At 44.0% G+C, this 24,382-nt stretch overlaps 1 protein-coding gene across 2 annotated transcripts in view; it reads right to left on the reverse strand.

Annotated features, from left to right (window-relative positions):
- LOC140312711 (protein NLRC3-like) overlaps positions 1-24,382 on the reverse strand; it is a 34,646-nt gene that overhangs the window by 721 nt on the left and 9,543 nt on the right. The window contains exons 8-12 of one of the 2 annotated variants that reach the window (XM_072390498.1): positions 23,338-23,511; positions 23,028-23,201; positions 2,657-2,830; positions 343-516; positions 16-199 (exon numbers count right to left, since the gene is read on the reverse strand). In XM_072390498.1, the coding sequence (XP_072246599.1) occupies positions 16-199; positions 343-516; positions 2,657-2,830; positions 23,028-23,201; positions 23,338-23,511 (880 nt within the window). Of the gene's footprint in view, positions 1-15; positions 200-342; positions 517-2,656; positions 2,831-5,663; positions 7,469-9,938; positions 10,175-10,919; positions 11,040-13,375; positions 13,496-23,027; positions 23,202-23,337; positions 23,512-24,382 lie in introns of those variants that run through there. The other variant, XM_072390499.1, reaches the window with a different exon arrangement.

The following is a 24,382-nucleotide window of genomic DNA, read 5'->3' on the forward strand; positions in this document are numbered from 1 at the left end:
GAGAGCTGCATGGACCTCTGCTAACCTCAGAGTCTCCAGTTTGTAGTTTGGATTTTCTACAAGATCAGACAGCTCCTTCACAGCTGATTCACTCAGGTTGTTCCAGGCCAGGTCCAGTTGTGTCAGCTGGGAGGGGTTGGACTTCAGAGCTGAGACCAGAGAAGCACAGCTGATCGCTGACAACCTGCAGCGCTCCAATCTGAATAAAGAATAAAACATTATTTAATAAATCATCATTTCATCAACTGAACCACTGAAGAAGAAAACAGACTTTACCATGAAGAAAAGCACAACTTTCACATCATATTAATCTGAACAAACAACTGAAACATGGTGTCTGACCTCAGAGTCTTCAGTCCACAGTGTGGACTCTGCAGAAAGCTGCACAGCTCCTTCACTGCAGAGTCTCTGATGTTGTTGCTGCTCAGGTCCAGTTCTGTCAGCTGGGAGGGTTTGGACTTCAGAGCAGAGACCAGAGAAGCACAGCTGATCTCTGACAACCTGCAGTTCCACAATCTGAATAAAGAATAAAACAATTGTAGCGAACTCAAGTGTGGAATTTAATACAAACTTAAGACTTTAAATGACTCCAACATTCTTTTGTGGGGACGGTCAGTGTGGAAATACCAGATGGAGGATTTCTACACCAAGGAGGATAAATCTTCCAACCTTTGAGCCTTGAAAGCATTTTGGGGGAGTTTCTCAGCCCCTCTTTCCACAGACCTGTGCCTTAAACTTAGGTGGATGCATTAATGACTTGGTGCTAACTAAGCTGAACCAACAAACAACCCTCTTTAGGAGAGTATTGGAGAAAACCAGAGCAGGAAACTTCCGGCCTTATCTGGACAAAGTAAACGAACGGTGACATTTGCCCTGACTCTGATGCAAACCAGAGACAGACGCCGCATGGAACCTTTAAAATAACCTCACCCAGGTTCACTTTCAGCTGAATCCTGAAACTGTATTAAATGTGCTTTATATCTTTGTGCAAGTTCTTTCAGGTTCTCAGTGAAATCACGAGCTGCATTTTAAGACCTTTTTCACCATCGTACATGGAAGAATACCAAAGAAGTCATTATTTTGGAAAATAACTAATCAGGATATGGCGCCACATCGCCCCCTGGTGGTCTGTAGCACTGAATAGTTTAACCCAAACCGAAGTCAACAACTTTTATATGACATGTGGCATTTATATGAAATAATGCAACTGTTAACCAAAGTTTCCTGCTGTTTCTTCTTGTATTCCATGTTTAACACAGGAAAATAACATTGTTTGGTTCCTTATTCATACGTCATAACTCTGCAGATATCCATCTGAATGTTGAGACTCAGAATCATCATGTTACATTGTTATTTGATGTCTTTATATCATAAGTCTTTGTTACATCTTAAGAAGTTGTGGTGTTTTAGAATCCTCTGGATGAATGTTTATGAGACGGAGGAATGGAGGAATCGAGCTGCTTTGTTGCACCCTCGCTGCAGGCTCATGACTCAGAAGAGATCGTCTTACAAAGCACGCCCAGGCAGACGTCACAACAGCTTCAGGCATACCATTGGCTGAAAGTGTAGCGTAAGTCTAAGTCATGCCCCGCCTCCGCGAATCAAACTACGGAAACTGCGACGCAAAAGACCGAGTTTTAAAAATGATTGAATGAGACTTTTTGCAGAGTCAAAAAGATGACAGATAGAGAGTTTCTGAAAATGGAATAGAGAGAGATTGAATGGAGAGAAGTCGAGGAGAATGAGAGTAAAATGACCAGGAACAGAGTTCAGGACAGAGAAGGAAGAAGATGGAAAGACAGGCGGACAGGAAGAGGACAGCATGGAAGGATGAGGAGGAAGAAAAGGGATCCGAGTCAAGAAAGCAACAGAATGTAGTAGAAAGATTCGTTTTGTGTTTTTCGTTGGTCCGTCATCATCCTGTCTCTGTCGCACGTTTCTCCTTTTTCCTCCGCCGCTGCACACCTCATCACCTATTTGCTCACCCAGAGAGCCAGCGTTAAGCTTGTCAACCTTTTGGTCAGTCTTTTGTGAATTTAAGTTCAGCTCATCAGAGTTGGTCAGCAGCCAAAACCAAGCCGACACTCTGACAGTTTGTGTCACTTTGCGGTGAATTCCCTACAGCCAGATCCGTCTCCTTTGCAGGGAGAAGCTCCCGTGAAGGAGCAGCGACCTGCCTCAGACAACATGAATGTCCCCAAAGTCACCCACGACTCAGGAAGGCCTGGAGACGCAGAACCGAGAGAAACCACTTGGACCCGCTGGAAACCACCTGATGTTGAGCTGATTTAACAGGACAAAAAGTGTGTCAAGTAAGATCTGCGCTGTTCTTCCATTTCAGACGGTTTGCGGTGGGTGTCGAGAGAATTCACTGTTATTCATTAATAATTAATTATTCATTTAACATACCAGAACCGTAAGATTCTGTCTTTTTCCCTCGATTGAAGGTGGTGCCAAAAACAAGGTTAAATAAGGCTTATTCAGTTAGTGAGAACTTTCAGATAAATCTTATATCTCATCACATCACGCTACATGTGTCACTATATATTATTTAATAAATCATCCTTTCATCAACTAAACCACTGAAGAAGAAACAGACTTTACCATGAAGACCAGCACAACTTTCACATCATATTAATCTGAACAAACAACTGACCTCAGAGTCTTCAGTCCACAGTGTGGACTCTGCAGAAAGCTGCACAGCTCCTTCACTGCAGAGTCTCTGATGTTGTTCCCGTTCAGGTCCAGTTCTGTCAGCTGGGAGGGGTTGGACTTCAGAGCTGAGACCAGAGAAGCACAGCTGATCTCTGACAAACTGCAGTTTCTCAATCTGAATAAAGAATAAAACATGTGAGCTGAAGCCAGCAGGATGCAGGTTTATTGGAGTTTTTCACATTTTAACAAAGAAAATACACATTTAATCACAAATTCCACTGCAGAGCTGGACAGAAAAATGAGGATATATGTACTAAATAAGCAACAGAAAAGGCAGAACAGTCATGGCTACCGATGTCTATGATCTAAACAAAGTGTATCCCTTCAGGTCAGTTAGTCCTTCAGTATTATTCACTGGGCCATACTGCATCCATTTCTTCCACCTAATCTCAAAGACACTTTCTCTCATTCTGAGCCGATGGCTCATTCTCTCCATGAAGCAAACCTCTCTTACAGTCTCCAGCCGCTGAGTTGTAGAGGGTGGTTCAACCTGACACCAGGTCCTGGTTGTTGCTTTTTTACATGGGACCAACAGTATTTTGGTTAAATATCTTTTCCTGAAACATAGTTATTCAAACTTCCAGGATACATAACCTTCCAATCCCTGGGATTTCATATCCCAAAATGTCTTTCACTGTAATATGCAGAGTTTCCCAGAACCAGCTCAGTTTCTGACACTCCCAGAAGATGTGTGTGTGATTTGCTTCTCTGCACACCAACATGTATGCTGGGAGCCAGTTTGTTTCCTCTTCACTTTAGGTGGAATGAAGTAACGCCTCAGGTTTTCCATCCAAATTCCCTCCATGTGCATGAGTTTGTAGTTGTGTTTCGCTCATCTCATGCCATTCTTCCAGAGTAATGTTTGCGTTCAGTTCCCTCTCCCATTCCCCCTGAATGTATAGAGTAGAGGCAGCTTCTGAGTCTCTCAGGCTTCCCTACAGTATTGAGACTGCTTTAAGTTTAGTTCCATTGTGTGTCCTGATCATTACATCCAGTACACCATTTACGGTTTTCACCATTTGTATCTCCTTTATAAAACAGTCCCTAACTGTAGGTATCTAAAATTATCTCCATTTTCTAACCAATAGCTGGTTTAACTCCTGGGAGTTCCTTACGTTCCCATTCTTTGTCAGTACTTGGGATCCCCCCCACCCTCTCGATGTCTGAGCTGTGCTGCATGATAATAATCTTTCAGGTTGGGAGGCGCCACACCTCCTTTATCTTTCTCCAACAATATTCTATCCGGGTTTTTTTTTTTTATTCCATATGAATCTGGAGATCATTTTATCCCATTTTCTCTCCTTTTATCACTTCAGAAAAGTGGTTTTTACCAGGATCATTTCTCTAAGGAACAGCTTTTCTTCAGTCTATGAAGCTGGGAAAAGAATTGCTTTGGCAGGTGAAAAAGATGTGAGGGAAGATTAATTCAGACATGTGGAAACACTGAAGATTTGGACATTTCCACATATCACTAAATCATTTCAACTAAAACAGAAGAACTAAAAGAGCTGCAGTGAACCGACCTCAGAGCCTCCAGTCTGCAGTTTGGACTTTCCAGTCCAGCAGACAGATGTTTCACTGCTGGATCCGTCAGCTCGTTGTTACTCAGGTCCAGTTCTTTCAGGTGGGAGGGGTTGGACTTTAAAGCAGAGGCCACAACTTCACAGTGAGTCTCTGAGAGATTATAACAATCAGCAAGTCTGTGATGAGAGAAAATGTAAAGTCAGTTCTAATAAAATCAGACAATCTGCACTATAAACACTAACTGAACTCATATTCTAACTAAACACAGTGATGTGAATGTAATGTCCTCTAATGAACATCTGTTCTTCACATATGGGATTAATCTCATCTCATCTCCTCAGTCTCTGAGACCTGAGCACTTTAAACTGACTTTTCTTCATTATTTTCTCTGATCTGCAGATAAAGACAGATAAAGAAGGAAATGTGGCGTCACATTTAGACTGAAAACAGGTTTGATCTGATCCCAAAGTCAGAATAAGGACGTCTTGTTCAGAAAACCATTTTTACATTCTTACATCTTTTATTTGACTCCAAAATCTTTATAAAAAGGTTCAGCTTAGAGAACATTTACAGCTGGAAAGATGATCTCTCTGCTAACCACTGTCAGGTGTGACTGTTCACACCCATATCCAGGAAAAATCCACTCCAAGAAGCTTCTGAGTAGCAGTTAGCTTCTCCATGGGTCTGAAAGCTGCCACAGAGCAGCATCATTATGTCTCCGTAGATATCAGTTCCAACACTGTCCGGTTTGACCTTTGCCCTCTGGATTTATAAAAGCTGGTAGCATTCAGTACTGTGCCGTGGTCTGAGTCCACATTTCAAACTGTTTTTGGAAACCATCCTCCAGGCTAAAGAGGAAAAGGACCATCCAGACTGTTATCAGAGCAGAGTTCAAAGCCAGCATCTGTGATAGTGTGGGGCTGTGTTAGTGCCCATGGCGTGGGAAACCTGCACATCTGTGAAGGCACCATTAATGCTGAAAGCTGCAAACAGGAGCATCATCTGCTGCCATCCAAGCAGCGTCTTTTTCAGGGACGTCCCTGCTTATTTCAGCAAGACGATGCCCAGCCACATTCTGCAGGTGTTCCAACAGCGTGGCTTCACAGGAACAGAGTGCAGGTACTAAACTGGCCTGCCTGCAGTCCAGACCCGTCTCCCATTGAAAATGTGCGGCACATTAGGAAGTAAAAGATATGACAACAGAGAGCCCGGACTGTGGAGCCAAAGCTTTCACAATCAATACTTAGAACAGCCAACAATGAAATGACCTGACTGAGGCAGCTCACCCAGAAAACCTTCTGCTGATCCAATGATCAGAATTTTACCAACAAAAACATTTTCCCTTTATTTTCACAAATGGTCTTAATGATCCAGAACTAAACTACTAATCTACACTGACACATGAAGCCAATGAACACATCAACTCACAGAGCCTTTCTGCAGTTCCTCACAGCTGGAATCAGTCTCCTTCGTCCCTCATCTGTTGTGTTGTACTTCTTCGGGTCCAACTCATCCAGAACCTCCTCTGACATCTGCAGCATGTAGGCCAGAGCTGAGCAGTGGATCTCAGAGAGTTTCTTCTCTGATCTGTTCTCTGACTTCAGGAACTCTTGGATCTCCTGATGAACTGAGAGGTCTTTCATCTCCATCAGACAGTGGAAGATGTTGATGCTTCTGTCAGGAGAAATGTTAGACCTGTTCATCTCCTTCAGGTTGTTGATGACTCTCTGGCTGGTTTCTGGACTGTTCTGTGTCTGACCCAGCAGGCCTGCTAAGAGTCTCTGGTTGGACTCCACAGAGAGGCCATGAAGGAAGCGAACAAACAGGTCCAGGTGGCCATTTTTACTGTCCAGGGATTTCTCCATGACTCTCTTCAGGAAGTCATCCAGAGATGAGTATTTTTCTCCCAGGAAGCTCTGCACATAACCTTGTAAAAACTCCTGCAGCACCGTTTTCTTCCTGTTGGTGTGACAGTGGATCCTGTAGACTGCAGCCAGAAACTCCTGAACACTCAGATGGACGAAGCAGTAAACTGGTTTCTGGAAGATCACACACTCTCTTTTGAAGATCTCTGTACAAACTCCTGAATACACCGATGCCTCTGTGGCATCCAGGCCACACTGCTCCAGGTCTTCCTGGTAGAACATGATGTTTCCTTTCTCCAGCTGTTCAAACGCCAGCCTCCCCAGCTTCAGAAGAACTTCCCTGTCAGCCTTAGTCAGCTCCTGTGGACCCGTCTCATGTCCCTCATGGTACTTGTTCTTCTTCCTCTTTGTCTGAACCAGCAGGAAGTGTGAGTACATGTCAGTGGTGGTCGTGGGCAGCTCTCCGCTCTGCTCTGAGGTCAACATGTGCTCCAGAACTGTAGCAGTGATCCAGCAGAAGACTGGGATTCCACACATGATGTGGAGGCTCCTGGATGTCTTGATGTGGGATCTGATTCTGCTGGACAGCTCTTCATCGCTGAATCTCCTCCTGAAGTACTCCTCCTTCTGGGAATCGGTGAAGCCTCGTACTTCTGTTACCCTGCCAACACACGTAGGAGGGATCCGATTGGCCGCTGCAGGTCGGGAAGTTATCCAGACGAGAGCCGAGGGAAGCAGATTCCCCCTGATGAGGTTTGTCAGCAGCAGGCTGACTGATGACTTCTGTGTGACATCAGACACAACCTGACAGCTGAAATCCAGCCACAGTCTGCTTTCATCCAGGCCGTCAAGGATGAACAGCAGTGTGCAGCCGGCCAGCTGCTCTGCTGGGAGCTTCTGTAATGCTGGATGGAAAACATGGAGCAGCGTGAGAAGACTGTGCTGCTCATCTCTGATCAGGTTCAGCTCCCTGAAGGAAAGCAGAACCACCACACTGACAGCTTGGTTCTCCAAGCCCTCTGCCCAGTCCAGAGAGAACTTCAGCACTGAGAAGGTTTTTCCAACTCCAGCGACGCCGTTGGTCAGAACCAGTCTGATGGCTCCGTGTTGCTCAAGTGAGGCTTTAAAGATGTCGTGGCACCTGATTGGAGTGTCATGGAGGGTCCTGGAAGCTGTCTCAAGCTGCCTCACCTCATGTTGGGTATCAACCTCTTCACTCTGTCCCTCTGTGATGTAGAGCTCAGTGTAGATCCTGCTGAGGAGGGTTCCACTTCCTGTTCCATCAGTTCCTTCAGTCACACATTCACATCTCCTCCTCAGACTGATCTTATGTTCATCTAAAGCCTCCTGCAGACCAACACCTGCTGACCAAAGAACAAATGAGACACAACAGAAAATTTCTGAAGAAATTTTGATGGGTGCCAAGCTGCTGCCCGTCCACACAGAGACATATGAGTTAATGTGCTGAAAGTTGAAGGTCAAATTGAAGGTCAACCATTATATGATCATAATCCAGTCTGAAATATGAGATTCTGGCTTGTTCTGGTGAAATCTGCCTGCTTTAGACACAAAAGGCCCGGTTGATCTGTTCAGAATAATGGAAAATATATGAGTTATCGCGCGCATTTGTCTCGTCAGCAGCTGGCACGAACCTGTTAATCTGTTCTGAATAATGGAAATTTATGAGTCAGTGCGCGCTGTCGCGCGCATTTCTCTGGTGAGCAGCTGGCATGAAGCTGTTATCACAGTTTTGGCTGCCCTGCTCCTGCCCTGCTGACAGACAGAGGCTGTCATGTTATATTGTATTAGGAGCACAGATAAAACAGGCTGGCATAATGCTGTTACAGCAGGCCAGCCACCTTGGCTCTGCCCTCATCCGCCATCTTGGCTCTGCCCTCATCAGCTGTGATAGAACAGGGCAGCCTTCTTGGGTGTGGTCAGCATTAGTTGCTATGGGCAACAGCTGTGACTGCCAACTGTCAGCTGTCAAATCTGCACCTCACTTTGTCCCCTTAAAATCATGGGGTTTTCATATTGAGGCACAAGTCTCGAACAAACGGTCGCTGTTCGAAAAGTAGAAGTCGGATCCAAATAATTCTTTCACCGTGAGCGCCAGAAGGGACGGGGGAAGCAAGCGGTGTCATTTTTATTCTTCTACCCCCCGTGGCTCCTTTATTATGGCAGTTTTAAAATGAGTTTTCTGACTGATTTCACGGCTCGGCCGTTTTATAATGGGATGGAATGTTCCCTCTTTGCGCTCACAGGTGATTTGTGAGAAATCTGTGAGGCCAAGCTCAATGACAGTCACATTGGGTGAAAGAGAACTAAAATCCCTACGTTTTGATATATAATATATCCAGATCAGGCAGATATTTTTGACGTGAAAGGAATTTGTTCGAGAAATGTTTTTTTTAAGATTTTTAGAGTGACAGTTACAGTGTAACTGACATTAGACGACCTCCTCTGGACACCTAAAAAGTAAACTGCCGTTGTGTCACAGCTGTATAAGCTACTAACAAGCCCTTTACCACAGTTAAAGCTGAGTCTTTCCTGTCACATACAAACTTTGAATGATGTGTGTGTGACGCTGTATGGCTGAGTTACGAGGCCTCCAATGTGAGGCAGTTTGGGCCCCAAACTGCCTCTTTTAGGCCTTCTCCATTCATTTTCCCCATTGACAATTTGCCCGCTTCTTCCCATTTATCCGCTATTCCTTTCGAGTAATGAGAGAGAAAAGTAATAGCACACTTCTCCCCATCGGCGTGCACGCAGCCATGTGTTTTTTATTTTAGTCGGACCTTCGCTGCGGGAGGAGTAGCGCGCCGATGGCATTGGCACCCATAATTAATCAGGATTTGTTCTTCTTTATCTTTCTGAGCCCAGCTGAACATGTTTTTGGTTTCACACAGAAAACTTTTCTTTTCCTTCAACCTGGCAGTAAAATTATCAGTAAACAGGAAAATAAGGCTGATGTTTCAAAGGAAAAACAGAAAAAGTAAAGTTTAAACCACTGAGATTCAGTTAGAAGCTCCAAAAGTCCTGAGAGCAGAACACAGAGAGACTTTAGATAAAGACGGAGTCACTTTTGTTGCTGGTGGAGCTCCTCCAACTGAGTGTTTCTATCAGTTAGTCAGCATCAGTATAACCAGAGGGAGCTGACTCACATGCTGCTGCCCTCTTGTGGTTGGTTGTGGTATTAACGAGTGTCTGATCGTTCTGCTGGGAGGTGATTTGTGTGATTTAGGACACCTGTGGCTCCTTCCATCTTATTTTGGCTGCTTTAGTCCTGATTTCAGTCGGATTACTCTGCTCTTCTCCACAGGTGCTGCTATCTTGGTTATTGTGTTGCTTTAGTTTCATTTTCTGATCTATTTGCTCATTACAGCATTTACATTAATGTCTTCCACTCAGAAATATGATCCAGCTCTGATTTAAATGATGTCCACAGCCCATAAAGCTTTACTTTGGCGTATTAATTCAGTCTGATGTGAGTGAATAAAATGATCCTTTAACTTGAACTGATGGTGTGTCTCTGTTGTTGTGTCCATGTGAGTCGGGTCCTAACAGATGTTGTGTTGTTCTGTTTGAGTCTGCATTAAAACAGCAGGTTAACCATTCAGAGCCAAAGCTTTGTTTAAAGTCCTTCTGAAACCTGAGGGGGGCTGAAAACTGACAACTGTCCACTGAAACTTTGATTCTCAGCGTCTGAAGAAACTAAAACATGAAACGAAATAAAAACAGACACATTTGAGCAGTTAAACCTCTTTTTAAACCTTTGTCGTCATGGTGATTCATATTTGTGTGAAATCTGTTGATGTGATGTGTCTAACTGACCTGGTCCAGTTCTGCTCTGACTGGCTGTCTGTGGTCCGGTTCTGGTTCTGGGTCTTTTTCCACACTGGGGACAGGAGGAGCCTCCTGAGGAAGCAGACTGGTCCCAGTCTGAGGTGATGCACTGTCTGCAGAACCAGTGTCCACAGCTGGCAGAGACTGGATCCTTCAGGACGTCCCGACACAGAGCACAGCAGGACAGCTGCTCCTCCTCACAGACACCACTCCTCTTCCTCCCTCTGTCAACACATGTCTTCATCACTAAAATCATTTAAAATAACTCCATTTGGCATTAACTCTGTTGTTTGATGTGAACACAAACTCAACATTTTACATTTGGTTCAATACTCAGTTTATGTGGTGACTTCACTGTGTGAATATTACTGCTGCTGCTCTACAGAAAACATTTCAGATCAATCCTAATCCTATTCTACATTTGCTCTTTTAGAATTAAGGAATAAAAAACTCTTTAGTAATTACAAATAACCAATAAGTGTATTGATAAAGAACTGGGCTGATAGTGTGTGTAGATCAAATAGATTCTAACAACACTGGCTGCAGCTGCACTCTGAGATGATGACATTTCACTCCACATCCATTCAAAGGAACCCCCTGAGCTACCAGAGGCAGAAAATACACCATCGCTGACAGACATGTGGTCCTGTTCAGAGTCCATGTTGCTCCTGAACTGGAAGCAGAGTTTAGATTTCCAACAGAAACCAAAATTATCAGAAACTCTGAGTTTACCACATCAGATTGTGCACCACCATCTCCTGTGCTAACCTTGTTAATCTTAACCATCTGCTTGGTTTGCCTGAGTGCTGTGCTCTCATTTGTTGTTATGGCAACAGCAGCCAGCCGCAAGCTAGCGCCTTTGCTAACCTTGTTAAAAGGACATTTAGCTGGTTTGGATATAAATGCTGAGTTTAACAAAAATAAAATATGTCATGAAAGATCCTGAAATCTCTGCTTCAGTCGTCTTACTTTGTGTCTGAGGGTCCAGCTCCATCACTGAGGTCTGGAGGATAACCTTTGGACCAGTCACTCTTCATAGACAGACAGTCGGATGCTGGAGACTCTGCTCTCCTTCTGTGGTGCTGACCTCTGCAAACACCGACATGATGTTATTCATATGCACATACACATAAAATTATATATATGAGGAAAATAAATCAGTTGAATAAGAACAATCCCAGGTTTCTCTTCAGCGCTGTAGCGAGGCTGACAAAGAGTCCGAGCTCTGTTGAGCCATGTATCCCTTTAACTCTCAGCTGATTTCATGAGATTCTTTATCAGTAAAATTGTTTCTATCAGAGAGAAGATTAATGGAATCCTTCCCACTATTATAAATAGTCATGTTTCCATCCAAAAGTGATTTGAATCATTGGGAAATGGGCATTAAAAGAAATTCGAATCATGTATGTCTCCATCAAAAGTACAGTAGCCTGTAAACGTTTTACCGGTTCCTCGACCCGGAGTGTCTGACCACGGATAAAAGACTGGAATCTTTATTAAGAATCGTGCAAGTGGTATTGGAGCTGTCAGCCCAGTTAGGGTAACCCTAACGCCACAACTTCTTCCTCGGTCCAAACACAAACCTTCCGTTGTCCGCCATGTTTGTTGTCTTGTAAGTGACCCGCAAACACCAGAAGCAGTTGGGGTGAAAGTGCGCTACGTCAGACTTGATGTGAACACAGCTGTTTCCATCCCTTTGGAATCAACCAAAACCCGGTGCTAGCGAGCATATTTTCATTTGTGCGAATCAGGGGATTTTTATTTGAATTATGGCGTTTCCATCATAATTTTCCGATGCGCATCTAAACAGGCTGATGGAAACGCACCTACTGATGTATCATCAAGTGCAGCAGCTTTAGAAGTATCTTTAGAACCTGATTTGTATTTAGACGGCTTCTGCCCAGTAGATCTCTCTGAGCTAACAACAGCAATAGTCTCTTCTATTTGTATCAACTTGTATTTTAGACCCAATCCCAACCAGACTGTTCAAGGAGGTTTTCCCCTTAATCAATACTTCCATATTGGATTTGATCAATCGGTCTTTGTTGACAGGATATGTACCTCAGACTTTTAAGGTTGCTGTAATTAAACCTTTACTTAAAAAACCTACTCTTGATTCAGAAGTGTTGGCTAATTATCGACCTATATCCAATCTCCCTTTTTTGTCTAAAGTTCTTGGAAAAATAGTTGCAGCTCAACTTTGTGATCATTTACATAGAAATAATCTGTTTGAAGAGTTTCAGTCAGGATTCAGAGTGCATCATAGCACAGAAACAGCACTGGTGAAAGTTACCAATGATCTCCTCTTAGCCTCTGATAGCGGACTTGTTTCTGTGCTTGTCCTGTTGGATCTCAGTGCTGCATTTGATACGATCGATCACAGCATTCTGTTACAGAGACTTGAACATATTATTTGGATTAAAGGAACTGCATCAGGCTAGTTTAAGTCATATTTATCTGATAGATTCCAGTTTGTTCTTGTAAATGAAGAATCTTCCTCACACACCAGAGTAAGTCATGGAGTTCCTCAGGGTTCTGTGCTTGGACCGATTCTTTTTACTTTATACATGCTTCCATTAGGTAACATTATCAGACAGCATGGCATAAATGTCCATTGCTACGCTGACGATACTCAGCTGTACTTATCTATGACACCAGATTAAACCAATCAGCTGGTCAGACTACAAAAAAAAACTGCTCCGTGCATTTGTTGCTTTAAGATGGTGAAAGACTAAACAGATATGATTGATAGTGAAAGTAAGAGCATCTTAACACGCACAATGTGAAGTGAACTCAAGGGACTGGGACTAAACAGCTGTGTAGCCTTAAGAAAACCACTTATCAGTGAGGCTAATCAGGAAAAAAGCTCTCAGTTTGCGGGGAGCAAAAAGATTGGACTCTGGAGCAATGGAAGAAGGTCATGTGGTCTGAAGAGTCCAGATTTACCCTGTTCCAGAGTGATGGGAGCATCAGGGTAAGAAGGGAGGCAGGCGGCTGAAGTGATGCCCCCATCATGCCTGGTGCCGACCGTACAGGCCTGCGGGGGCAGTGCTATGATCTGGGGCTGCTGCAGTCCAGGTTCAGCAACCTTATGAGCCCAAAGAATGAGGTCAGCCGACTACCCGAATGAGCAGCTTATTCCATCAGTGGAGTTTAACTTCCCTGAAGGCTTAGGTATGTTCCAAGATGACACAGCCAGGATTCACATTGTGAATGAGGTTCAGGGATCATGAGACATAATTTTCACACAGCCAATGCTGCTGTAATCAGAGCTAAAGGCAGTCAAACAAAGTATTAGAGCGGAACTTTTTCTTTTGGACGAGCAGTGTAATTTGTCCTTTATCTATTTATATATTCATTCATTTTTTTCTTTTTTGTAACAAAGAGATCATGAAAGTTCCTGAAATCTGCTTCAGTCGTCTTACTTTGTGTCTGAGGGTCCAGCTCCATCACTGAGGTCTGGAGGTATATCTTTGGACCAGTCACTCTTCATAGACAGACAGTCGGATGCTGGAGACTCTGCTCTCCTTCTGTGGCGCTGACCTCTGCAAACACCAACATGCTGTTATTCATATGCACATACACATAAAATTATATATATGAGGAAAATAAATCAGTTGAATAATAACAATCCCAGGTTTCTCTTCAGCGCTGTAGCCAGACTGAAAAAGAGTCCGAGCTCTGTTGAGCCATGTATTCCTTTAACTCTCAGCTGATTTCATGAGATTCTTTATCAGTAAAATTGTTTCTATCAAAGAGAAGATTAATGGAATACTTCCCACTATTATAACTGAAGTGGCTCCTGGTTATAGTTCCTGAAGTGGATCTAGTTCCTTCACTTCATTCTGTCATCAGTGTGATGTATTACATGCTGCTGTGGCATAGTTGGTCAAAGTGCCTGTCTATTAAGTATACATATAATATATTAATATATACGGTAAATTCCTGACAATAAGCCGTTACTTTTTCCCAGGCTGTGAACACCGCGGCTTATAATACGGTGCGGCCTATAACAGTAAAAAATGGATTGCCTTTTAAAAATTAGAGGGTGCGGCTTATATTCTATGGTCTGGAATTTAGGGTACTGTATTTTTCAGACTATAAATCACACCATTTTTCAAAGTTTGGCTGGTCCTGGGACTGATGTCTCAAAACATATAGATTTTAACATGTTTGTAAATGTTAATTCATACTGATTGGTCAGCTGATGCCACCTCCACATGAACACGAACACGCTCATATTCAGAGTCAGAAAACCTGAGTTGATAACCAGCATCCTACTACAGCTTAACAGGATCTCCATTGTTAGGGTTAGTTAAGCCAGATCACCTAAAAGTAAGGTTAAAGTCAGCTTGTCACCCTGAATGTGTTCAACCTGCTTCACACCCTGTTTGGGTTACCAGTATACGTTGCCATGGTGACATCCCAGATAAGAAGCTGACCCCCTCATGAGCAGTTCTTACTTAGTGTCTGATGGTCCAGGTCCATCCCTGAGTTCTGGAGGTCTGGATGGGTTCCTGTTCACAGCCAGACCGCTGGATGCTGCAGACTCTGCTCGGTCCATCTTCTGGACTTCAGTCAGTCTGAGAGAAGAAAAGAATGAAGACAAACACGTCTGTTCAAGTCTCAGCCAAACTGAAACAAGCTTTTAACCTCCTGCTTTTCTCTCTGTTCCATGTCAGAAAGAACTTTGAGAGAAATGAGACTTCTTCATTTGTTTCAGCCTCAGTTTGTGATGCCACAGCTGGATCAGCTGATCAGCTGTCAGTCTGCAGCTTTGTGTGGAGTTTGTATTTACAGATGAGTTACTGCTGCCAAAGCTGCTCTGAAGTCCTCCAACATCACAGAAGACTGATTAAAACCCTGCTGAACACATATCAGCTTCCCTGGATTTATCTGTGTGTTATTTACATGTTCATTCACTCATTCTGTCAGTAAACTCCTTCAGTAATGATCCAGCTGCTGATGAGACGTCTCATAATATGTAGAAATGATGCAGGAACAGAAATGTTCTTAAAGTGCTGATCATAGAAACGCGTCTCCAGCAGTGACTCAGCTTCAGAAGAGAAAATGGCCGCTGCATGCTGTTTAGTTGCTATTTTTAGGGACTTTCGTTTATTTTGGAGTTTTGTGCGTATTGTGGAGCAGTTTCGGTCTTTTTCTCCTGGATTAAAGTTTCAGAAGTTTAAAGAATTGGAGTGTCTGATTGAAAACCACCACAGTCTGCTTCTCCTCCTCCAGTTGCCGAGACTTTGTGTTTTTAATTATCTGTAAAATGCATGAACAGAAAGTAGGGACGCGCCTGTTGAGTAACGCACATTTCCTTATACAGACTGGCGGGATGTCGGAATGTTGTTGCCAGCAGTGATGCAGTTTCAGAAGAGAAAATGGCCCCAAAGGAAAGAAAAACTTTGCTGGAGGATGAAAGTTGTTGCCTTCTTCATCAGTCAGACCAACAGCTGCCTCACATCCAACAATCTGAACTAAACAGTGAGTCAGAAAGCTGAAAGAATCTGAACTTGATGGTTTTACACCTGAGTTGGATCAGTTCTTTGCATCAGAGCAGTCCGATCAGCTTTGTTTTAACACCAGAAACAAACTGCTGAGTTCTGCTTCTTCTTCCTCTGCAGTCCACAGAGAGAAAACCCACTCAGAGACTCTGACAGTGAAAGAAGAAGAATGTTGTTAACACTCACCCTGATTCTGACTTCAGCTTTTATCCTGCTGTCGACTCAGAATGGAGCTGAACTGTCTGAATGTGTCTGTGTTATTTCATAATGTGGTACAACTGGTTCACCTGGTCTGAGGCTCCTCCCCTTTTCCTTTAAGGGAAATCAGGTGAGTTCATGACACTCACATTCATATCTCACATAATATGTAAAAATACGGTGCAGTTCACTCCATGCCTTTCACAGAAACCCCCAAAAGAATAATTATTGTTCTGAATTCAACAGTCTCACATCCTGAGGAAAGAAACTGCTCCTGAGTTTGCTGATAAAGAAGCAGAACTGAACGGTACTGAACAGAAGTCTGGAGCCGACATATTTTCAGGAGAACAGAAAACTACAGCGAGGAGCTATTTATTGAAATGCTGCAAACATGGATATAAATCCAGAATCTGAGGCAGAAACAGAGTTTTTTATCAGTTCTCAGCAGCTTTAAAGTGAATATCTGGTCTGAGCTCCTTTATTCTCCAACACAGCCTGAACCCTCTGAGACAAGCTTTCTGTCATTTCTTTAAGGAGTCTTCAAGGTTCAAGGCGTCTTTATTATCCCTGGGGGGTAATTTGGTTTGCAGCAAGCAGTCATTCAGTCCTGCAGTCATGCAAAAACAACACAGTCAAAGCAAAACAAATAAAATAGCAGCAAGGGACAATGATGATGAGTAAAAACAAAGTAGAGCTACTTATTTAGCAGAGCAATGGCAGCAGAAACTCATGAGCCAAAGGGCGGCTCTGATTCGTCAGGATTCAACAGGCCTGGCAAAGGACTCAGGTTCGATACAGGGTAGAGAGATCATTTAGATTAATCCCTGCAATTTCCCTACTGTTTTACAATCCCCTGCAATCTGTTTTTATTTCTAAGAGAAAGGGAACCGTAAAGAGAATGTTAGAAGAGATTCTGTAAAACAAGAGTAAAACATTTTCATAAAAGTACTGTCAACATTAAAACTACAAAGCTCCCCATAAAAATACATGCGCTGATGAGCCTTCTTACACACAGCATCAACATGAAGCTCAAAGGACAGCTTGTTGTCCAAGTGAGTGCTGAGGTATTCATAGTTATCAACCATCTCCACCTTCTCTATGCTGACAGGAGAGACTCTGGAGGATTATTCCGAGACTCAGTAAGCATTTCCTTTTAGGTAATCCTTTTAGGTTTTGAGTTGTTGCCGCAAAATTTGATAAGTAATTGTTAGCTTTGATTTTCTGCATCTCCTTTCAGCACTCCTGCAGTTTCCTTTCAGTGTCTTTGTTTGCTCATTTCTCCATGGTGGTGTAGGATTTGTCTTAATTGTTTTTGTTAAAAGAGGAGCCACTGAGTCCAGCGTTGACTTAAGATTGCTGTTAAAATTGTCAACCATAAAATCACAAGGTGTTGGTAAAATCTCTGCAGGAGTGCTCTGTAAAATCTGGATAAAATTTGCAGCCACTTCAGGAGTTAGGTAGCATTTCCTCACCGTTCTCACCGGGGCCTCCCGCTGATTAAAACTGGTGATGTTAAAAAACACACAGTAGTGGTCAGACACAGCCAGGTCCACAACAGAGGACACATCCACGGACAGGCCAAAGGTTATAACCAGGTCCAGGGTGTGTCCTCTGCTGTGGGTCGGCTGTGCTACATGCTGTTTAAAATCTAAGCAGTTTAAGAGGTTTAAAAATTCTCTGGATACTGGGTCCGAGGTGTTGTCAGTGTGCAGATTAAAATCACCAGTTATTAAAATCCTGTTGTAGGGGGTGTGAATGATTGATAGCGGTTCAGAGAATTCACTGATTAAAGAAGTGGAATACTGGGGTGGTCTGTAGGCCATTATACAAAGAATAGGAGGGCTGCTAAAAACAAAGGGATGATGGTCAAATGATGAGTAACTGTTAAAAGAAACTTTGTTTGAGGACATTGTGATTCGTGATATAGATGCAGTTCCTCCTCCTTCTCCTAATAGAAAATAGAAAGTGGGGAAGCCTCAGTGAGAACAACAGGTGCATCGGTGTCACCATTGGAACGACGGCAGGAGGCGGGGATTCTGATGTCTTGGGCTTGGCTCCTGGCGGTGCCAGAGGGTCTCGGTTAGTGCCGAAATCCCGGTGGTGATTGAGGTGGTGTTGTCCGTAGCCGTCATGCTGCGATTGCATCCACTTTGGCACATCCGTGCTACTTGAAAAAGTGTGCCGAATTGGACCATCCGCTAAAATGGGTCCAATTCGGGCCACTTTTTCTATTACGAGAGTGTGCCAAAGTGAACCATTGGTTTACATGGTGCATTTTCGGCCACTTTAAATTGTAGAGAAAGTGGCCCATATTGACCTTTCCCAATTTATTTAAAATTTAAATGTGGCCCAAATTTCCTTCATTTGCGGACAATTTTTTACGATCTAAAAGTGGCCCAAAATTACTTGTTGCACTTTTGGTGACTTTTTTCATTTAAAAGTGCCCCAAAATTACTTGCTTTATTGTGGGGAAATGGGGTCCCTTTCTGGGTAAACTCAGCCACTATTAAGCACTCCTTCTCGGGCACACAGTCCCATCAGAGCTCCTAGGGTTTCATAGTGCTTTGGACATTATTGACTCCAGGAGCAGAGCCTCAAATTTGTATATTTCTCCCGGAGAAAAGTGCTTTACAATTGGCCATGTGGCCACCAGAGGCCGCCACCTACCGACCTCCGGGACCCATGCTCCACCTCTGCACACTTGGAGCGGCTTCCCTGGTTCTATTTCCAACGAGAAAATCAGCCTTGTGTCCGCAAAAATCCCCCTGAACTGACCTCCTGGAGCCAGGCACCAAGTTGGTAAGATACCTCCCAAGAAAATTGCTTTAAAATCTGCCTTTTGTCCAGGAAAATCCGCCTCAATTTACCTCCGTGAGCCATGCTCCAACTTGACACACTTGTCTGGGGAAAAGTGTGCCAAGTTGGAGCAAGTGGGAGCGGTTTCCCTGGTTCAATATGCCCCGAGAAAAGTGTTCAAAAATCGGCCTTATGTCTGCGAAAATCCCCCTCAACTGACCTCCTGGAGCCAAGCACCAGGTTGGTAAAATATACCCCAGAGAAAAGTGCTTGAAATCGGCCTTATGTCCGCTAAACTCCCCCTCAACTGACCTCCTGGAGCCAAGCACCAGGTTGGTAAAATACCCCCCCGAGAGAAGTGCTTGAAAATCGGCCTTGTGAGCACTTTTCTCGGGGGAAATTGAACCAGGTAAGCCGCTCCAACTTGGCACACCTGTCTTGTGCTAAGTTGAAGCATGAGTCCTGGTGGTCAGTTGAGGGTATATTCCCAGAAAACTCACCCGTACTCAAGCACCTTTCCTTGGGCAAAAACTGCCTTGAGACCCCTGGTACTGTGTAGAAGAACCAGGCTCCAGGCCCCATGTCCTGGAAAACGCACCCTTACTTAAGCACCTTTCCTTGGACAAAAACTCTGCCTTGAGCCCCCTGGTACTGTGTAGAAGAACAAGGCTCCAGGCCCCCTGTCCAAAATGCAGCCGTAGCATTGGCCAAGTTGAACGGTTCCCTCAAGTGAAATAAGTAAATATAGCACACTTTTTATCAGTTAAAAGGGTTCGAGAATGCAGCATTTAAACAAAGGATTCACTTCGGCACACTTCCGTCATTGAAAAAGTGTCCCTTAAATGTACACCAGAGCACCAGCAGGTGCTGACGGGAGCATTTCCCAAGGATAAGTGCTTAAATGCATATTAGGTTGCCAGGTTAGGGGGCCTGAAGCCTGGTTCTTTTACAAAGTACCATTAAGAACCAGAGGGCTCGGACGGGAGTGTGCACCCGAGGAGGAGTGCTCGATTGCGGGTGAGGTTGGCATGACAGGGGGCCTGGAGCCTGGTTCTTTGTCAAGGTACCATGATGCTCCAGGGTGCTCGGACGAGACTGTGTGCCCGAGGAGGAGTGCTTAAGTGTGGGTTAGGTTGGCATGACAGGGGATCTGGAGCCTGGTTCTTTTCCAAAGTACCATGAAGTACCAGGGGGCTCGAAAGGGAGTGTGCACCCGAGGAGGAGCGCTCGATTGCGTGTTAGGTTGCCAGGTTAGAGGGCCTGGAGCCTGGTACTTTTTCAAGGTACCATGATGCTCCAGGATGCTCGGATGAGACTGTGTGCCCGAGGAGGAGTGCTTAAGTGTGGGTTAGGTTGGCATGACAGGGGATCTGGAGCCTGGTTCTTTTCCAAAGTACCATGAAGTACCAGGGGGCTCGAAAGGGAGTGTGCGCCCCAGGAGGAGTGCTTAAGTGTGGCTGGATGTTCCAAGCCAGGGACCGTAGCCCCCAAACTTAAGCAAGTAAATAAGGGGCACTTTTAACTGATGAAAATTCCCCAAAGTGAAGCAAGTAAATATGGGATCCTTTTTACTGCTTAAAGTGGCCCAAATTCAAATAGGTAAAAATGGGCACCTTTCATCCATCTGTAATGGGTAAAATTGGGACACTTTAATGTGTCCCAAGATGCAGCCATCCCACCCCCCACTCTGAGCAGTTGGTCGGAAAGAAGGTTTTTCTGTTCGAGGGATTGAGCCCTTGAATAGGGTTTGTGAGAGGGAAATTTGGGCCACTTTGTCATAGAGGAAAGTGTGCCAAAATAGCCAACTGTAAATTGTGCTTAAGGGTGTGCTGAAACTTTCTTTTTCCAGATTTTTGTTTCGGGCCCTTACACAAGCCTCTGTGCTATGTATGTTGTGCTAAGTATGGTGACACATAATGTGCTCACATAATTTACTGAAGCTGTATTCCAGCTCCTCACAAGTTTCTGAAGGTCTTTGTGCAAGACGTGGTAACTGGTTTACTGGAAGGCTACTCCAGCAAAGAGAGCCATAAAGGGAGGAAGAAGTCATCGGGAGAAATGCCACAGAGACTCACAGAACGTCACTTTCTGTATAAGGCTGATGACCACCCAGATTGTGTCGTGTTCTGATCGAACCCGGCCTAAAGGCCGCCGTCAGACAAAATGCAGGTGAAGGCAGTGTGGGGTAGGTCTTTGTGTGGTACCATGCAATGAAAGGTAAAAAAGTCTGCATTTCATCATTGAAACATGAAAATTTCGTAAAAATTCTATAATCCAAGATGGCCGCCACGCCATGACGTCATAATATGCAAATTAGGTCTGTCAATTTGCTTCCTACATAAACTTTGGGTCATCCTCAACATTTCTCTAATTTACAGAAAGTCTCTATCTCCTATCAGTTTTAAGATATAGCCTTTTGAAATTTATTTGTCAAAATCAAGGATTTTAGAAAAAAACCTCTGGCGCCTAAAGGGTTAAGGGTAATAGACCAAGGTCCTGGTTAGGTGTGCAAAATTTGACACCCCTAGAGTCAAAGGGGACTGCCAAAGAAACACTCCAACCTGACCTGGCAACCTCACCCGCACTATCCTCGGGCACAAACTCCCATCCGAGCCCCCTGGTACTTTATAATACTTTGTGAAAGCACCAGGCTCCAGGACCCCCGACCTGGAAACCTCACATGCACTTTCACACTCCTCCTCGGGCACAATGTCCCGTCCAAGCGCCCTGGTACTTTATAAAAGAACCAGGCTCCAGCCCCCCCCTGCTGGACCCAGGAGCAGGCTCCCTAAGTGCCGCAAGATGACTGAAAAGTACCCCAAAGTAGAAGGAGAGTGGCGTCTGTGATTTTCTGTCAAGGAACCCCAAAATTACCAAAAAGTGCCCCAAAGTTGGAGGGGGCTTGAACTGAAAAAGTTCAGTTCATTAGAAAGCACCAGGTCAGACCTTCCTTTTAGGGAGACATGGCTTTTTTTAGGTTGCATCCCCATCATGGATTTTACCCCCTCCCATGCAGAGCGAGAGCTGCCTGCACTTAGCATGCTCTCAGCCTTGTCCTTGGACCTACACTTGGCAGGTTTTAGTTCCTTCCTGAGCAGTTGTTGAAACTCCCTCTTTTTTTCATTGTCCCCCTGTAGGAAGTAAATGTTTCTTTGATTAATTATACTTTTCACACTTTTTGTCACCCATGGCTTGTTGTTGCGGTCATAAAAAGACACATAAGAGACAACATCAGTTAGTTCTACAGCTGCATGTACTGAAGATGTAGGTCCTCACAGGGCCGGGCCAGGTCTGAGCCCCGGGTCTGAGTCCGGAGTCCGAGCCCCATTCTGTGGTCCTCTGCTGCAGGTCGTCCTTCCTCTCGGCCTACTTCCTGTTTATCTGCTGTCAAATGAAGGCCGTCTATGTCATGGTCTGTGAATCTTTGCCAGTGATGGAGAAACCGAAGCTTTCTGAACCACCGAATCAATATGAAGCCATTGTGTTGAAATGGTTCAGTGTTTCACGGCATTTGATCAAATTAATTATGGCGCCATCTGCTGGCCACCCTTCAACATGGCATGTTAAAGGGCAGGGTGTCATAAAAATGTGAGACACTGTTCTGCAGAACAATAAAGGTTCCATGGGCATCTTCAAATGTTTGACTGTTTTATTAGAGACATTAATATTATACTTGTGTTATAATGTGATCGTGCCACCATAAAATACTGTATGTAACAGAGATATGCTTTTGGAAGATTTATAGAAAGGTTCAAAGATGTTAATTTAACAACCAGATCATTTCAGCTGAGTTGGGCTTCAGCCTGTTCCTCTTCTTTGTTACGTCTCCTCCTCCAGCTTTTCACACGGCACAGAAGCAGCTGGCATATCCTCCTGACTACCGGGAAAGGAAAGTGTTGCCATGTCACTATTTTCCATCTTTCCCAACTGTTTGGGAGGCAGTAATAATAATAATAATGAAATGTTCCTTCCAGGTTCCCACATTTCCATCAGGTTAGTCGTCTCTAAAGCTGCTCGTCTCTGACTGAATCACACTGACAGCTTCTCATTTCCACTGATGGATTTAAAGGTTAAAAGATTACAGATTTACAGATTAAAAGTCAGTTTTTAAAGGCAGAAAATGAAGCCAAGAGAATAAAACGGGCGTCAAACTTTAGACTGTGGCTTTGCTTTAAATTCAGATGGAACTGAAGGTTTATGGATCGTTTCCATTACTGATCATTTCTAACCCAACTTTGACATTATTATTCCAACGGAAGAAAAATATAGAATACAAACACATCAACAGGATATACATCATCATCATCATCATCATCAGAGTCTCTCTGCACACAAGCTGCTGCTGCTTCATCCTCTGTGGATCATCAGGACTCAGATCATCCTCTCAGCTCACATCGTCCTGTTCATCACCACCACTTCCATCTGTAGAGAGAAGAAGAAGGAAGAGAGGAGATAACGAGTGTTTCCAGAGCGTCTCTTCCTCAGCTGTCATCAGCTTTAATAAATATAATAGAATAAATAATGAATAAAGTCTAATAAAATGCTGCTGAGAGCTGCATGGACCTCTGCTAACCTCAGAGTCTCCAGTTTGTAGTTTGGATTTTCTACAAGATCAGACAGCTCCTTCACATCTGATTCACTCAGGTTGTTCTTGCTCAGGTCCAGTTCTGTCAGATTGGAGGGGTTGGACTTCAGAGCTGAGCCCAGAGAAGCACAGCTGATCTCTGACAAACTGCAGTCCCACAATCTGAATAAAGAATAAAACATTATTTAAGGAATCATCCATTCATCAACTAAACCTCTGAAGAAGAAACAGACTTTACAATGAAGACCAGCACAACTTTCACATCACATTAACAAACAACTGAAACATGGTGTCTGACCTCAGAGTCTTCAGTCCACAGTGTGGACTCTGCAGAAAGCTGCACAGCTCCTTCACTCCAGAGTCTCTGATGTTGTTCAAGCTCAGGTCCAGTTCTGTCAGATGGGAGGGGTTGGACTTCAGAGCTGAGACCAGAGAAGCACAGCTGATCTCTGACAAACTGCAGCTCATCAATCTGAATAAAGAATAAAACATGTGAGCTGAAGCCAACAGGATGCAGGTTTATTGGAGTTTTTCACATTTTAACAAAGAAAGTACACATTTAATTACAAATTCCATTGCAGAGCTGGACAGAGCTAAAGGAAGCAGAGAAAAGGACTCTGAACAAGCTGCTGATGACCAGTTGTGATTTGTGCTGAGTGCTGACAGAAACAGCTGACATTAACAAAGTGTGTCAGTGCTGCAGGTTATTTTCTCCAGCACTCATGGAAATATAGTGTCCAGGAGGTGTCTAAGGAAGGATTGCAGTTCCCACAGTCCCTGAAGGCAGCATGATGGGGGGTCCCTTCAGCCTCCTCTGTTATTCTGTCAGTCAGGATTTAAGCCCCCTGTCAGCTGACGTCCTGCCTCTCAAACCAGATCAGCAGCAAAAGTTTGAAAGTGAAAAAACGGATCAGAAGCTGGAAAAAAGTTTGGAATCTGACAGAAAGTTTGTGAATCTGAAAACAGAAAACATCTCAAATATGAAGAAATGAGACTAAAGTGGAATTAAAAACTATGAAAGAAGAATGGAATTTACATTCAAAGTGAAATAAACTTCTGCTGCACTTTTTTCACTTTGAATCTCATTTTCTGTTCCTCAGAGAAACTGATTAAGCTTCATGTTTCTTATCTGCTGTTTCTCAGCCTACATTCACTCACATGCTATCCACAGCAGCTCTGTGCTCTTAATGAATAAAACAGGTGGAAACAGCTGCCATAAAGCCAGCAGGTGAACAGAACAGCATGCATCCACAGGGATGAAGCAGTCCTTGCCTCCCTCCTTCATGGCAGCTCAGTAATCATCCTTTGTGTCAGCGTTTGGCTCACCTGCACAGGGTCGGAGC

The sequence above is a fragment of the Leuresthes tenuis genome, unplaced genomic scaffold (genome assembly GCF_036924035.1).
Source record: "Leuresthes tenuis unplaced genomic scaffold, fLeuTen1.0.hap1 SCAF_8, whole genome shotgun sequence".
Classification (NCBI taxonomy): domain Eukaryota; kingdom Metazoa; phylum Chordata; class Actinopteri; order Atheriniformes; family Atherinopsidae; genus Leuresthes; species Leuresthes tenuis.